Genomic DNA, 17056 nt, shown 5'->3' with positions numbered 1-17056 from the left:
CCAGATCATCAACGTATAAAGTGAATAAGATCTCTCCTAAAATGGATACCACTCTTGTCATCTGAGTGGTGTTCTGGTTGTGTCAGATTTGCTTCAGTATTTTCTTAAACCATGGAAAATAAGTTTGTGGCATGTCTTCCACTTTTCTTTTTCTAATTTTTAGATTTTTAAAGGCTAATATACTTCAAAGGCATATGTTGAAGCACATAGTTTAATAAAATCTTAAGTATGTTCTGCATAGGTAGTATATTCCATTAGTGACAAATCCCACCATCACCTCCACAGGTGTGCCGGCTCATGCTTGTAGTGGAACTGGAATGGTGCCAATGTAGGGGAGTTCAAGGGCAGAATGCTGTGAGGCAATGCATGGGTACTCCCCATATGCTATGGAGTCTAGGGCTCTTCACAGCAGGGCTCTTTCTACATCACCCTACAGGGGAAGATTGGGAGCCAGGTCAGAACATGTGACTTCATGGATCCATCAGCCTTTCTTCCTCGTACACTTACTTCTGAAACACTGACCCCACACTAGGAACTGTTAGGTAATTCTGCTGATGCTGTTCTGCCACTCTTCACATGGGGAGGATTCTTCCCTTCCCCAGCCTTCAAATAACGAGTTAACATACAAGCCAGCTAGTCTGCCTGTGTTTTGACATCAAAATTTGCTCCTAAATGCTTTGTCCGGTCTTGTTTAAAATGTCTCAAGTGAGGTTGGAGTCTTCTGCCACTTCACTGAAGTGGTCATTTAACAGTCTGAGATCAGATTTTCAAAGCGTTGGCTTTGATAGACTACATTTTCTTCCTGTTTTATCTCATTCAGATTACACCTCGCTACCTTAGGTAATTCTCTATATTTGTTGTTTACATTTTCATATGTTAATAGATGGTTGGAATTGATTCTCTTTAATCATTTAACGAAATTGTAAACTTTTCACCACTCCATTCCATCACATCCAGTACGAAAATACTGTTTAACTACCCCCACCCCCCCCACCCAAAAAAAAACAACTTTCACTCCTACTTGTAGTAATGAGAGGTCTTGTGGTCATAGTTTTTTTTCAAGTATCTTGTCATTTTTCTTCTGAATTCTTTCCTTACATTTAAAAAAATTTTCTTTTCTCCATTTGCTTTCCTTTTTCTCTACTTTTCTGAATTTGTTGCACTTAGCTTCATTTTGAGATGTTTCAAATTTTCTTCTGCACATGATATTTTATACTTTGCATATGAATAGTATTTTTAATCTATGGACTCATGCATTTAACATCTCTTGAAGTATTATGATTGCTTAGGCATGCATTGCCTGCCTTGTCTTTCTGCTTAAATTTTTATCTGGAAACAATTTTGAAGTTTGAAGAATTAGAGCTAGGTATGTCAGTACTATGGATTGGATTGTGGTAAGAAGGTAGAGTGCAACTTTATCAAAGCCACTACCTAAGTAGCTGAACTTCTGCCTTCTTTACTTACAATTCCCAACATAACAAATAAGGAATTTCTGAGATAAGTGAGCAAAGGAAAGACTTGCCTTCTTCAGGCATTCCATTTGGAGACAAGAATAGGAAATCGGGTATCATTCAGTTGGCACTGTGACTGTGAAAGTATTTGGCACTGGGAGATAACAACCAAGTTGTAGAGACAGTTGGGGAAAACCTTATTTTACAATGTCTGCAGTACTGGGGGGTTGTGTGACCTAATGTTGGCAATAGACCACTGGTGGGTACATAGTTATGAGTCTATATCCAGGAACTTGCCTAGACAGGTGTTTCCCCGTGATCACTGTCTTCATGATATTTCTTTTAAGGGGGCTGCATGTGGTCTCTGCCAAAAGCTAAGAACCCGCTGGTTGTCATGGTTGTTGTGGGATGTATGTATGGAAAATATTTTATGTTCCAAAGCTGCTAGAAGTGAAATTTCAGTTGACGCAAGCTTTTCTCAGAGCCAACTCAATCAAGAATGAGAACAATTGACATTGTTGGACCCAGCCTTGCTAAGTGTTTATAAGTTAGACGAGGTGCAGGCTTGGGCCTTTACAAAGCACAACAGAGCCCCAGAAAAAAAGACCTTGACTAGGTGGACCATTGGGGCAAACTAAAGTTAACGAACATCTTGGTCATTGAAGAGAGAACAAAAGGTCTGGAACTGTATAAAAGGAGAAAAAAGGGCATACGGTAGTATCCATTACAGTGGTGACACTCTGACAGTGTGAGTGTCTCATGAAAAGTACATTCCAGCTGTCTACTGGAAAAGCACTGTACAGATTGACAGTTGGGTGAGAGATAGCTTATTAGTTAGGAAAGGAACCTTGTTAATAAGTATAGGCTCTGGATGGTGTGTTATATTTTTTCTTTTATCTGTCACCATATGTTTCCAATCCTTATACTTGCTTTTGATTGAGTCTTTATCTTAAGCCTTATCAAATAAACTTCTGTTTGGTTTTACTACATATGTGGCTAAATGCTGTGTGCTATGGAGAGTGCTGAACTGAGGGGAAGCTAGTGAACTGAGGGCACTGCTTCCACAGAGGCAGTGAATCCTTGTGCATTGTAGGTGTCTAGAAATTGAGGGACTGGGCACTTGAGTGTAATGAAGAGGGGTATACAGATTGGTAGGAGCGACCTGGGCCCAAAGCAGAACTTGGGAGGCTAATTATCTCCATAGATTTAGCCACAGGTTGTCTGCTCTGCCCCATGGATTCACTTAGGGAGCCTGAGGGCTGAGGTGTGAACATTGCTAGCCTGTGGAGCCCAGAATGAGATGTTTGTATTGCCAGCCGCTGATAGCCTTGGGCACAGACAACTTCTTGCTGTAAGTTGGCAGTAGTGATTCACCCTGTACCCCTGGGTAATCCCGAAAGTGTAAGTGTGGATAAGAGCTAACTAGCTGATGCACTTCTTGGGTAAGACTTAATTCAGTTTTGGGAAAATACAGAGAGACTGAATATATGCCTTTTTTTGCCTTTTGATACTCAAGTTTGAAATCCAGGAGTCTTGTTGGATCAAGGGCTGCTTTTGTCTGTCCAAACAGTAGCTGAAAACGAGAACTTTTGTCTTTCATTGGAAAGGTTGCATCCTGCTTCCCAATCAGACGCACATCTCCCCACCATTATTTGTGCTTATTATTTCCATATGGGGCTATGACTGTGTGCTCTTCCTTGGGATATGCTTGAGAGCTACTTTGAAACTTTAGCTAGTGTCCAATGTGGCTACTTGTTTAGCAGTGTTTCACTCACGAAGCATATTATACTTGTGCTCCAAAGATTGCGCTGGGTTTCCAGTTCATTTCTGGATGCAGTCCAGAGTCTCGGTTTTGATCTATTAAAAAAAAAATAAAAAGGGGTTTATAATTTATGTTCTAAATATCTTGGTGATCACATTTCTGCTTATGCTTTGCATCTATAGTTGAGAGTAGCTTGTGAAGTCGAGGCAAACAATTGGTAGATGTAAAAGTCACGGTACTGGCAGTATAGTATTCTCATTGAAGGACCCTGGACTCTAGCTTCCCATCCATCGTGGTCTAACATACAAAACCATTATTTCAGCTTTGTGGCTTTTGTTTAGGAGAAGTGAGTTGGAGATCTTTTAAATTATAATGATGGGCTTACAATTTTTTTTATTGTACACACTGCTAGAGTGGTGATAGATGCACAACATAACCTTTAGTTATACCATGCAGTCACTTCCGTATTCTCTAGCCCAGATGTTCTCAAACTGGGGGTCACTGTGGAATGTATTCTGGTGGTGGTGGTGGGGAAGAAGCCGCTCAGCCTTCAGAACTGGGCAGACAGAGAGCGTTATCTGCTGGCCAGGCGCCCAGCTCTGAAGGCAGCACCACTGCCAGCAGCAGCAGAGAAATAAGTGTGGCATGGTATGGCATTGTCACCCATACTTCTCTGCTGCTGCTGGAGGTCGTGCTGCCTCCAGAACTGGGAGCCTGGCCAGCAGCCGCTGATCTCTGCTCTGCCTTCAGAGCTGGGCGATTATATGTACTTGTGTTGCTGGGGAGGGGGCGTAAACTACTACAGACACAAAGAAAGGGTGTTTGATCAAATAAGTTTGAGAGCCATGTTCTAGCTAGTGAACAGTGACTGTTAGAACTTGCACTGGGAGAACAATCCTCTAGAGCAGTCCCTTGATGTAGATATTTAATCGTGATCTTGTTATACAGGCCAAACTGTATTTAATGATATCCAAATTAAGCCTACTTGAATTCAAACTGAGACCATTATGATATATCTGAAACATATTCTGAATAGTCTAGATAAAGTAGTATCAGAGATTACAACAATGGACTAATTGTCAAGTCTTCCTGAGTTCTGTTACAGACACCATGGTCTTGGGCAGGTCTCTTCTAGGTCTCTGTCAACTTATCTGTAATATGCTTTCTAATTCTTGGAGTATTGTGAGGCTTAGTACTAAAATCCTCTGAAACGTGTTAAAGATTTTAAGCCTTAAGTTCTTCTGAGATGAACATTTTGAAAATAGACTTATTTTTAGACTTTTGTGAGGAAAATGCAAAGTGAAAATGGCAACAGGAAGCAAACATAAAGTTGTGTTTTGTTTTTCTGCAAGGAGTACTTTATTTGGAAATAAACCAGTTTTTCCTTCCACTGTACAAATTAAGAAATATTAACCTTGAAGACTTACAGAACTAGGTTTTGCCTAGTGATGGAGAGAAACTGTTCAAGCTGAGAGATCACCTCATACACTACACATGGTGTGGCATTGTACAATAGAAAGAGCCTCCTATCTGTCAGGTGCTAGGATTGAAAGCTTTTGCATCTGGATGTTCCCCATGATGGTTTGCAAAGTCTGGAGCCAGGAAACTTTCAAGCCAGGATACCAGTCTCATATACTTCAGCTTGTTATAATGCTTTTATTTTTCATAAAATAACAAGGTTGATAACACTTCTGGAACCAGAATAGTCCCTTAATAATACCCATAGTCTTGAATATGATAATTTTAAAACTTCATAAATGTAAATATCTAGTAGCTGCAACAGCAGACACTTTAAAACAATGCTTTGTTTTTGGAAGATCATTGGATAGAATTACTTGTGCTGTAACCAGCTAAGGGAGAAACTTGTCTGTTAGTAAAAACAACTCTTATCTGATTTGTTGTTAATGGTCAAAGGTCTGTATATGAATAAGTTGCCGTCTTTTGGATTGCCCCAAAACTGCAGAACTACAGAATAAGGGCCTCTTGCATGACTCTTCAGATCTGTGGAGTGTATTATAAAGATAATTCTTGCACCTCTCTTTCAATGAAAACTGTACTCGTATTCTTCCTCTTATATAGATCTCACAACACTATTGTGGATATTTATACTGTGCTATAGGGTTACCAATATACTTGTCTCTTAAGCTTACTACATAGTTCACTAGAACTTTCTTGTGTGTATACTGTAGCATCACACATTCAAATATTTTTTTTTTAAAAGTTGCTTAAAAGTTTAGGTCACTAAAGATCAGGCAGTGAGTTTACATACTCTTTTCTTTTATCGAACCTCGACATTTAAAAGCGTGGAAATGGCTACCTAAGGACATAAGAATGTTTGCATGGGCAATATAAGATTTCTTATCAAGTATTCAGAACTATGTATTTCATCACAGTGCAACAGCCTTAACTGACTCATGCAATGTTGGGGTTTTTAAATGGCTTTTATCTGAAAGGATACTGATACATGGGAAATACACCTCTACCCCGATATAATGCGACCTGATATAACAAGAATTCGGATATAACGCAGTAAAGCGGTGCTCCGGGGCAGTGGGGCTGCGCTCTGGTGGATCAAAGCAAGTTAGATATAACGCGGTAAGATTTTTTGGCTCCCGAGGACAGCGTTATATCGGAGTAGAGGTGTAGTAGGAGCTAAAATATATTTATCAGTTGACAGTAGTTTTTTGGTGAAGTACTCAAAACAGCTGTTTCTTGATAATGTGTATAAAATAGGAGAAGTGTAAAACTAATCTGTGATAAAACTTTGAATATGGATTTGCATTTCAGGCTGAAGAATTTAGCATTAATATGTACATATGTAATTTTTCTTAAGAAAAGTTGTTTATATTTTGAAATGACTGAAAATAGTATTTTGTGTGAGTTAAGATTGTGGTGATGTATATGTGATGGGTTCGGTCACAGATCCCCTTGGGACTGTCACCTGATGTGCTGAAACTACCTCTGAGCCCATTTTCCCTGTCAGCTTGGGACTCCAGAACCCTGTCTTGTTGAGCCAGACATGCAAACCTGCTGCAACACAGACCCAGGGTCTGAACCATGTCCCCAAAGCTGCAGGCTTTAACTGAAAACCACTCAGCAGGTACTCCTGTCTCCAGCACCCAGACACCCAGCTCCCAATGGGATCCAAACCCCAAATAAATCTGTTTTACTCTGTATAAAGCTTATATAGGGTAAACTCATAAATTGTCCGCCCTCTATAACACTGATAGAGAGATTGCATGGCTGTTTGCTCTCCCAGGTATTTATCACTTACTCTGGGTTCAATAATAAACAAAAGTGATTTTATTAAGAATAAAAAGTAGGATTTAAGTGGTTCCAAGTAATAACAGACAGAACAAAGTAAGTCACCAAGCAAAACAAAACAAATCACACAAGTCTATGCCTAATGCATTTAAGAAACTGAATACAGGTAAAATCTCACCCTCAGAGATGTTCCAATAAGCTTCTTTCACAGACTAGACTCCTTCATAGTCTGGGCCCAATCCTTTCCCCCGGTACTGTTCTTGTTAGTTTCAGCTCAGGTGGTAATTAGGGGATTTCTCATGACTGCAGCTCCCTTTGTCCAATTGTCCTAGTTAATGGGAGCCATCGAGATTCTTAGCCACCATTAATGGCCCACACTTTGCATAACTACAATAGGACCTCAGAATTATATTTCATATTCCTAATTTCAAATACAAGAATGATACATTCATACAAATAGGATGAACACACTCAGATTATACACTTTGTAACGATACCTTACAAGAGACCTTTTGCATAAAGCATATTCCAGTTACATCGTATTTCCACTTGTTAACATATTTCCATAAACATATGGAGTGCAGTGTCATAGTATACATTTCTTAATATTTGATAAGAATGTCTGATATATGGGCAGAGTAAGGTTTATTATGTCCTTAATTAGCTATTTCCTTTCTTCTTAGTTACTGGGTTTTGTAAACAAGTTTTTGAGTTTTGGAATTTAAATTTTAAGAACTTCTTTTCTATTGTGTACAATTTTCTATTGTGTACATAGATGGGGAGGAGGCATGGTAACAGTCTTCAAGCACATAAAAGGTTGTTATAAAGAGGAGGGTAATAAATTGTTCTCCTTAACCACTGAGAGAGATTTAGGTTAGACTAGAGGTTCTCAAACTGTGGGTTGGCACCCCATTTTAATGGGGTGGCCAGAGATGGTGTTAAACTTGTGGGGCCCGGGGCTGAAGCTGAAGCCCCCAGGATTGCGGGACTCGGGTTACAAGCCCTCTGCCTCGGGCTGAAGCCCTGGGGATTCGACTTTGTCCCCCACACCCGGGGCAGTACGGCTCCAGCTTTGGTCCCCCGACCCAGGCCAGCAGTGTTTGGGTGGGCTCAGGCTTCGGTCCCCCATCCTGGAATAGTGTAGTAATTTTTGTTGTCAGAAGAGGGTTGGGGTACAATGAATTTTGGGAACCCCTGGGTTAGACATTAGGAAGAACTTCCTAACTTTAGTCAGGGTAGTTAAACACTGGAACAAATTACCTAGGGAGGTTGTGAAATCGCCATCATAGGAGGTTTTTAAGAACAGGTTAGACAAACACCTATCAGGGATGGTCTAGAGATAATACTTAGTCCTGCCTCAATGCAGGGGACTGGATTAGATGATCTGTTGAGGTTCCTTCCAGTCCTACATTTCTAGGAATCTATGAAGATAGTTTTTAAAATTTTTAGGGCTGTCGATTTAATCACAGTTTACTCACGCAATTAACTCAGAAAAATTAATTGCGATTAAAAAAATTAATCGTGATATAATCGCAGTTTTAATCACACTGTTAAACAATAGAACACAAATTGAAATTTATTAAATATTTTGGATGTTTTTCTACATTTTCAAATATATTGATTTCATTTACAACAAATAATACAAAGTGTACAGTGCTCACTTTATATTATTTTTATTACAAATATTTGCACTGTAAAAATTATAAAAGAAATAGTATTTTTCAATTCACCTCATACAAGTACTGTAGTGCAATCTCTTTATCATGGAAGTGCAACTTACAAATGTAGGGGGTTTTTGTTGCATAACTTTACTCAAAAACAAAACAATATAAAACTTTAGAGCCTACAGGTGCACTCAGTCTTACTTCTTGTTCAGCCAATCACTAAGACAAACAAGTTTGTTTACATTTATGGGCGATAATGCTTGCCCACTTCTTATTTACAATGTCACCTGAAAGTGAGAACAGACGTTCGCATGGCCCTTTTATAGCCGGCGCTGTGAGGTATTTACATGCCAGATATGCTAAACATTTGTATGCCCTTTCATGCTTTGGCCCCCATTCTGGAGGATATGCTTCCATGCTGATGATGCTTGTTAAGAAAATAATGCGTTAATTAAATTTGTGACTGAACTCCTTGGGGGAGAATTGTATGTCTCCTGCTCTGTTCTTCCTGCATTCTGCCATGTATTTCATGTTATAGCAGTCTCGGATGATGACCCAGCATGTTTTCGTTTTAAGAACACTCACAGCAGATTTGACAGAACGCAAAGAAGGTACCAATGTGAGATTTCTCAAGATAGCTATAGCACTCTACCCAAGATTTAAGAATCTGAAGTGCCTTCCAAAATCTGATCGGGACGGGGTGTGGATCAAGCTTTCAGAAGTCTTAAAAGAGCAACACTCCGATGCGGAAACTACAGAATCCGAACCCCCAGAAAAGAAAATCAGCCTTCTGCTGGTGGCATCTGACTCAGATAATGAAAATGAACTTGCATTGGTCTGCATTGCTTTGGATTGTTATTGAGCAGAACCCATCATCAGCATGGATGCATGTCTACTGGAATGGTGGTTGAAGCATGAAGGGACATATGAATGTTTATCACATCTGGCATGTAAATATCTTGTGATGCCAGCTGCAACAGTGCCATGCAAACACCTGTTCTCACTTTCAGGTGACGTAAACAAGAAGCCGTCAGCATTATCTCCTGCAAATGTAAACAAACTTGTTTGTCTGAGCGATTGGCTGAACAAAAAGTAAGACTGAGTGGACTTGTAGGCTCTAAAGTTTTAAATTGTTTTATTTTTGAATGCGGTTTTTTTTGTACATAACTCTACATTTGTAAGTTCAACTTTCATAATAAAGAGATTCACTAAATACAAGTACTGTAGTGCAATTGAAAATTTTTTACAGGGCAAGTATTTATAATAAAAATAAATATAAAGTGATCACTGTACACTTTGTATTCTGTGTTGTAATTTAAATTAATATATTTGAAAATGTGGAAAACATCCAAAATATTTATATAAATATTATTATATTATTGTTTAACAGCGCGATTAATCACAATTAATTTTTTTAATCACGCGATTAATTGCGATTAATTTTTTAAATCTCTTGACAGTCCTAAAATTTTCAATAGCTGGATGGGCTACCAGATTATTAAAACAGAAAAGTGAGCATTTCAGGACAAGCTAATAATGAATCCTGTGGACAGACCTTTGTCTCTTGCCTAACAAGGTACACCTAACAAGGTAGCTAAGTAGTACAGCCTACCTTCACTCTTAAATGCTGGTAAAAGTTGCTTAAAAATCATGGCAAATGTAAGTTTCTGATCACTGATCAAGGCTAAAGCTCTGGTCTTTGATACAGACAGTGCCTCTCAAGCTTCATGTGTCTGGGCTTCAGTTGCCCTATCTGAAAAAGGCGTTAATGCTTTGCATTTCACATAGAGTTCATCTGTAGTTATCAAGGTAGCTCAAAAAGATGGGTAAGCATTTATTATTAACCTTGTTTTACATTTGGCTTAACTAAGTACTGATATCCAAAGCAATTTGACAGGTTTCGGAGTAGCAGCCGTGTTAGTCTGTATCTGCAAAAAGAATGGGAGGACTTGTGGCACCTTAGAGACTAACAAATTTATTTGCGCATAAGCTTTCGTGAGCTGCAGCTCACTTCATCGGATGCATCTTATGCTCAAATAAATTTGTTAGTCTCTAAGGTGCCACAAGTCCTATTCTTTTTCCAAAGCAATTTGTATGCAATAAAGTACAAATCTACCATCTCTAAAGTAAGGAATCCCTTCTTGCTCTGTCAATGTAACTTCTGACAATCTACTTAAATTCAGTTCCTCAGCTACCTCATCTGAAAAATGGACCTGTGTACATTCCCCCTTGGGTAAGGGACTGTTTTTTGTTTGTTTGTTTGTTCTTTTTGGGTGGGTGGGGGACACACAGATGGAGTCAGTTACTTCAGTAGATTCTGGAATTTCTTTTCACTCTTCTTAAAAGTAGCCTTGTCCAGTTCTGAAATAGTCTCAGTAGCTGGCAACAGAAATTATTAGGGCTATGGAACGGCTGCCATATGAGGAGAGATTAATAAGACTAGGACTTTTCAGCTTGGAAAAGAGACGACTAAGGGAGGATATGATAGAGGTCTATAAAATCATGACTGGTGTGGAGAAAGTAAATAAGGAAGTGTTTTTTCCACAACGCACAGTCAACCCGTGGAACTTCTTGCCAGAGGATGTTGTGAAATCAAAGACTATAACAGGGTTCAAAAAAGAACTAGGTAAGTTCACAGAGGATAGGTTCATTAATGGCTATTAGCCAGGATAGGCAGGGATGGTGTCCCTAGCCTCTGTTTGCCAGAAGTTGGGAATGGGCGACAGGGGATGGATCACTTGATGATTACCTGTTCTGTTCATTCCATCTGGGGCACCTGGCATTGACCACTGTCGGAACACAGGATACTGGGCTAGATGGACCATTGGTCTGACCCAGTATGGCCATTCTTATGTTCTTAGGGGAACATCTAGCATGATTAGGGGCTAAGCGTAGTTGACTGTTGCAATCAGCTTTACTGACAGAAAATCCGGTCTTGTTTTCAATAATGGCAATTTCTTAAACATTTTTAATTCCTGCCTTTGAAAACTGCCTCTTACACAAGTCCCAAGTCAAAAGTTACCCATGTTTTCAAACTCTGTAGTCTTTCATTCGATTTAGGGGACATAAACATACACTTTGCTGCCCCCACAAATCTGAAGTTGGTAATCTCAAAATATTTATATGTCAAAATATATTCTAGTTCTTGGTAAGTCAACTTTAAACTTCAGAAAGAATGAAGGTTTTTTGCAGTTATAAGGCTGATTTTTTTTATCTTCCTTAGAATGGAACCATAATTACAGGCCTCATATGAAGAAGCTGCTATGTTTCCATAATAAACTCAATTAGAACCCCAGTCCAATTGTTGCAAAAACTATTGGACTGGGCCTTTACTGCTTAAACTAAAGGAAAGTGTTAGCTTTAATTTATAGAAGGATCTTCTGTTATTTCTAAGCTGCTAATAGAGGGCATATGCATATTAAGATGCTTAACCTTACTTCTGCTGAAGACAATGGCAAAAAAACCCCACCAACCAAAACCAAACTCTCTTGTTGAAATAAATAGAGCAGGATTGCCCCTGAATTGCCCACCACAAAAATCAAGAACTTTGGCTTTGTTACAATGTATTTTCAAACCTCACTAGCACACAAGTTTGTAGATGTAACAAGAGGGTTAGTTTGAAGGAGGAGTAATAATAATCCACTTTTGAGTTAGGGTGAGACCAAGTTAGACAAAACTCAATTTCCAATCAGTGCAAGTTTTCAGATTCTCCTTTTTCTTAAGAATAAATCTGACAACTTTCAAGCCAAACAAATTTTGTATCCAAAGGTATAGGATTGCAAAAACAAGCAGTATTATGGAAGCTAATTGTAACCTTAACTACAGACAATATGGAGGTTAAGTTGGAGCACGAGTGAGACTTGGTGAAATGGTAACCTTCTGGGTTTTCCCTACTTCTTCTTAGCCAACCCTTTGATTAAGTATACTGTATTGTGGTTGTTTAAATGCATGATAGCCTATTTAGTGGGAACATCTCAGATTCTAGGACTTTGCACTGCAGGGTGCACTGAACCGTACAGAGCACATGAAGTTTGAAACGGTCAGTGATGAGGACCCAGCAAAGACTTTGCTAGATCTGTTGCAGTATAATAAGGAAAACTGTCTTTTAAAAACCCTCATTGTGAGTTTGATATTTTTTCGGTGATATATTAAATGTTCAAAACATAAAAAGTTTTAAGGTTAGAAGTAGACTATTCCAATTTTATTTGGATTTGAGCCATTTGATGGTTGCTAGATCTTCCTAAGAGAATCTTGCCGATACCGTGTGTTTGTGTGTATATATTTTTGTTTGATAGTCTGTTGAGGTCTGGAAAAAGTGCCTGGAGTTTCTTTATAGAGATCCTTGCAAATGTTTTATGGTTTCAAGAGATGTAGATATGTACAGATTGACAACTTTTTCTTATTACAATTTTCAGTTTTTTAGTTTTGATGATTGTGGCAGTGGTTAAAGATGGTTTGATTCCTTTTGATCCTCATTCTGCTGTAATTCATGTTATAAGAAGTTAGTGTTTTAGTATCTTGATCTAGTTTAAGAAGACAAAAATCAGTGTAATGTACTTGCGTTTATCAGTTTAAGTGAATATAAATGTAATCTATAAAATATTCCTCTTTTTTGTTTTTTGTGCACAGAAAAGATGAAAAGGAGTATGCACTGAAGCAAATTGAAGGTACAGGGATATCGATGTCGGCCTGTAGAGAGATTGCAGTAAGTGGACATAAACAAAAGAAAATATCTTCTTATACTTGTTATGCAATGGATAATATATGTCTTACTCTGTGAGCAACACAACCAAAGGCTTAAAGTATAAATTTTTCACTTTACGTATGTAAATTTGAAGGTTTATCCCGATATAGGCTGCCACTAAAATTAATGTTTTGTAAATATATTTAAAAAACAACAACTTGTAAATGTCAGATCTGTGGAAAGGATATAATATACATTTTTTTCAGTATAATTTTGTCTGTCTTACTTTATTTGCCAGGGTTAAAAAACAAAAGTATTGTTTTAAAAACTATTTCAGTTAAATAAAAAAAAATATTTAAGGTTCCAAAAGAGACTCTAGTTGCCACTATAAAAAGGTCACTAATGTGTTGTATGTCAGCATAATGGTAACCTACTTTTGTTTTATGTCTGAAAATGCACTGTAGTCTTGTTACACTCTGCGGTCTCCTACGTACAGAAAGTTGTCTTAAGACTACTTTTCCATTTTGCATTAATGCTTTCTTTCATTGTATCTGCTGCAGATCTCTGAAAAATAGAAGCATTAGTACAAGAATTACATAATTTTGAACACAAATTCTACTCTTAGATATGTGTATGCATCTCCTAGTGATGTCAGTAGAAGTCCTAATAATAATAGGAATTGCGTGTCTGTATCTGAAGGTAGAGTTTGGCCATTAGATTTTTTTTGAGACTGAAAATAACTGCATTAAGGTTAAAGTACTTGTTAGGGGAATAAAATTTTGTAGTGCAATGCCTGCTGCATCACTGTAAAAGAAATGCACTTGCTTGATCTAATATATTTGAATGCTGACATCATGGTCAGTGCTTACAAATATAAGATGTATGCCTCTGGCTTTTTATACTCTAGCATGCTAACGCAAAAATAAGCTGTTCAAACACACACAGTATCATGTGACAATAGAAGCTAATGGTGGTGGGGAATTGAAGAGGCCACTGACTTCTGTTTAGCATAATAAACATGGTAATTTTGTGTAGTCTAAGGAGGTTTAGCAGCTAAAAGTACTGTTCTTTAAAGTGCCTGTCACTAGTAAATTACGGTAGTTCACTGTGGAGATTATAGGTAGTTGCTGTGCTGTCCAATTACAATTAAAATAATCTACCCCTATGACCTGCCTGCTGGAATTTCTGTCTTTGCGGAAATAACAGCTGTTTTTTAGTATCAGTGCTAGAATGTGTTTAGTTAGCATACAGTCAATCTTCTGACAACAGTGAGACTTTTATCATCTCTGCATTTCTACTCCGTTAGTTTTAAATTGTGTTAATATTTTGTGGGGGAGGGTTCAGTTCTCACATGTGTAACTTTTCCTTCTCTATGAGGCCATATGGCCATACTAGTGTCTATTTAATAACTTCTGTATGCTGACATGGAGATATGTCAGCATCATAGTCTTGCTTTTTCTTTTTTTGAAATGGTCTAACTTGGTTCAAGAGCTCAAGACAACCTAGAAAAATGACACAACTATTACATAAGGCTTTTAATTCTACAGTAAATAAGTGTGGCTTTTGCTTTTTTTATTTTGGCTGCCTCAGCAGATGACTTATTCATCTCCAGAACATTTCTCACAAATTCCATAGTAAAACTCCTGTGGCTGAGATGGCATGGCAAACTACTGCTGGCCTCAGTAAAATTCAAGGTTGGCAAACACTGAGTAACCTTAGGGAAGATGATGGATGAGGTAGCTGAAACAGAAAAAAGCACTGTTCCTTTTATCAAATAAGGTAGACTAAAGGGGGGACTGTGGGGCACACTTCATAACTTCTGTGGGTCAAGCTTAGTGCACACACCAGGGGCTCCTTGTATTCATGCATTCCACCCCACAAGCTCCTTATGTGACACTCTCCCAAGCCTCTCTGTTTCAGGGACTCTCTGTAACTCCCCAGTCTCCCCTTACAGGTTTCTCGTGTGCCCCCTGATTCCCTCCACCCACTACAGCAGGGTGGCCCATTCTCCCCACCAAACCAGGGGCTCTCTTCCCCCTTCCTTACCCATCCCCCACCCACCAGGGTTGCCCATTCTCTCCACCATACTTGGGATTGTCTTACCTGTCCGCCTTTGCCCCATCATACTAGGGGTCTGTGTCTCTCTTCCCACATCCCTCCAAAGGATACCTAACCTTTTCTTCCTTCCTTATTGAATGGTGGTGTGGGTGGCTGAGGCCTTCCCTTGCCCAACTGGAGCAGGCTTCCAGGAGGCAAGGTATGAGAAAGGAATGAAAGTAGTCTCTTTCTCTATCCTCTCCCTCTGACTGCCCAAGGGGGCTGTGCATCCACCCCACAGCTCCAAGCAGGGAGAGCAATTATTTCTCTTTTGATCATTCAGAGATCAGGGTGTGAACATGTTAAATTCTATTGGGAGGGTGAAGGGATATTGTTCTGAGGGAAGGTATTAATGGGTTGCCATCAACAGGTGACTGTGGCTGGGAGTGTGTCTTGTTTTCCCTTTTTCAATATTATTATCCTCCAAATCGATAGACTACTGATGTGAATATTCCCTGAAATTTTGGAATTGATTGGACAAAGTGTTCAAAAGCTACTGTGTGACAGACAAAGATTCCATCAAATTGAATGTACGGCCTCACAAATTCAGCCAAAAATGTACCTCAAAACCTGCAGTACAGGGTTTGCTTATACAAACCTATGAAGTCCTACAGAAGAGAGATTGGACTGGTAGAGACGTCTCTATAGGTGGCAATGGAGAGAGTGAATTCAGAGGGAGTGAGTGTCTATGTAAGAAAAGGAAATTAGTCCTCAAATTTAAACCCAGGTTATAGTATAAGAGCTCAGTAACTTCCTTTCTGATATTTGTATTGCAAGTGGGAAGACTACACATTTCTCTTGAAAAGCTCAACATTACATAGGTGAGTCTAAAGGATTCAGATGAAGGAGGCCATATTAAGACTACTGTGTGGATAGTTCTTTTGGCATCCATAATACAAATTTCAGAGGAATGATCAGGATGGATGCTAGTCTCCAAATATTTGGGGCTCATCTTCATATGTGGCTCCATTCAATGAGGTTGCATATAGGAAAGGCACATGTGGTGCAAACAACCTGATTGGCTGAGTGTTCAGGATAGCTGACAACCCATCTTTTTTCTGTTTGCCCATATTATACCTGAGCAAAACCTGAGGTTCCAGGAATTTATCACTCTATTAAGAGGTAATTCAGCTGTCCACAGGTTCAGAACCATTGTATACAGAAGACGTTGCACAAGATGGGAGGATATCAGATTAGCTTTGTGATCTAGAGGCTGCCTTTTTCTGTCTAGGAGAAATGCAAAGACCACTATCTTTCTCCAGAGAGATTATGGATCAGTTTATCAGTCCCTTGTTAGGACTTGGCAAATCGTTTTTGTGCCTTGCCTTTCTTCCTTTACCTCTGTTTATGTTCCCTGTCCATAGAAAGGAAAGGACTCATATCACTGACTGTGTCAAATAGGTAATGATTCCTAGAGTTAGTGGTGGTGATTGTATCCCGTCTTTCAACTTTTGGACAACATCGGCTGAAGCAAGACTCCATAGTTCATTCAAGCTTGTTGTATTCACATTGTAATTTAGATTCTGTTGGCGATCATAAGAACAGCCATACTTGGCCAGACCAATGGTCCTCTAGTCCAGTATCCTGTGTCTCACAGCAGCTAGTGCCAGATGCTTCAGAGGAAATGAACAGAACACGGCAATTTCAAGTGATCCATCCCCTGCCGTCCAGTCCTCGCTTCTAGCAGTCAGAGGTTTCGAGAAACCCAGAGCATGGGATTGCATTCCTGACCATCTTGGCTAATAACCATTGATGGACCTATTTTCCATGAAATTATCTAATTCTTTCTTGAATCCAGTTACATTTTTTTTGGCCTTTACAACATCCCTTGTTGATGAGTTCTGCTGGTAGACTGTGCATTGTGCGAAGAAGTGCTTCCATATGTTTGCTTTAAACCTGCTGCCTATTATTTTTATCAGGTAACCTCTAGGGCAGGGGTTCTCAAACTGGGGGTCGGGACCCTCAGGGGTCGCGAGGTTATTAAATTGGGGGTCACGAGCTGTCAGCCTCCAACCCAAACCCCGCTTTGCCTCCAGCATTTATAATAGTGTTAAATATATTAAAAAGTGTTTTTAATTTATAAGGGGGGGGGTCACACTCAGAGGCTTGCTATGTGAAATGGGTCACCAGTACA

At 39.1% G+C, this 17056-nt stretch overlaps 1 protein-coding gene across 11 annotated transcripts in view; it reads left to right on the top strand.

The window, feature by feature from the left end:
• Window positions 1–17056, top strand: part of CDK19 (cyclin dependent kinase 19) — a 230982-nt gene that overhangs the window by 37180 nt on the left and 176746 nt on the right. For all 11 annotated transcript variants that reach the window (XM_043542809.1, XM_037894634.2, XM_043542807.1 and 8 more), the window contains one exon: window positions 12771–12846. In XM_043542809.1, the coding sequence (XP_043398744.1) occupies window positions 12771–12846 (76 nt within the window). The remainder of the gene's footprint in view (window positions 1–12770; window positions 12847–17056) is intronic.

Source organism: Chelonia mydas, chromosome 3 (genome assembly GCF_015237465.2).
Source record: "Chelonia mydas isolate rCheMyd1 chromosome 3, rCheMyd1.pri.v2, whole genome shotgun sequence".
NCBI lineage: Eukaryota > Metazoa > Chordata > Testudines > Cheloniidae > Chelonia > Chelonia mydas.
The sequence above is the reverse complement of the archived record's forward strand: the minus strand, read 5'-3'. Positions and strand labels throughout refer to the sequence as shown.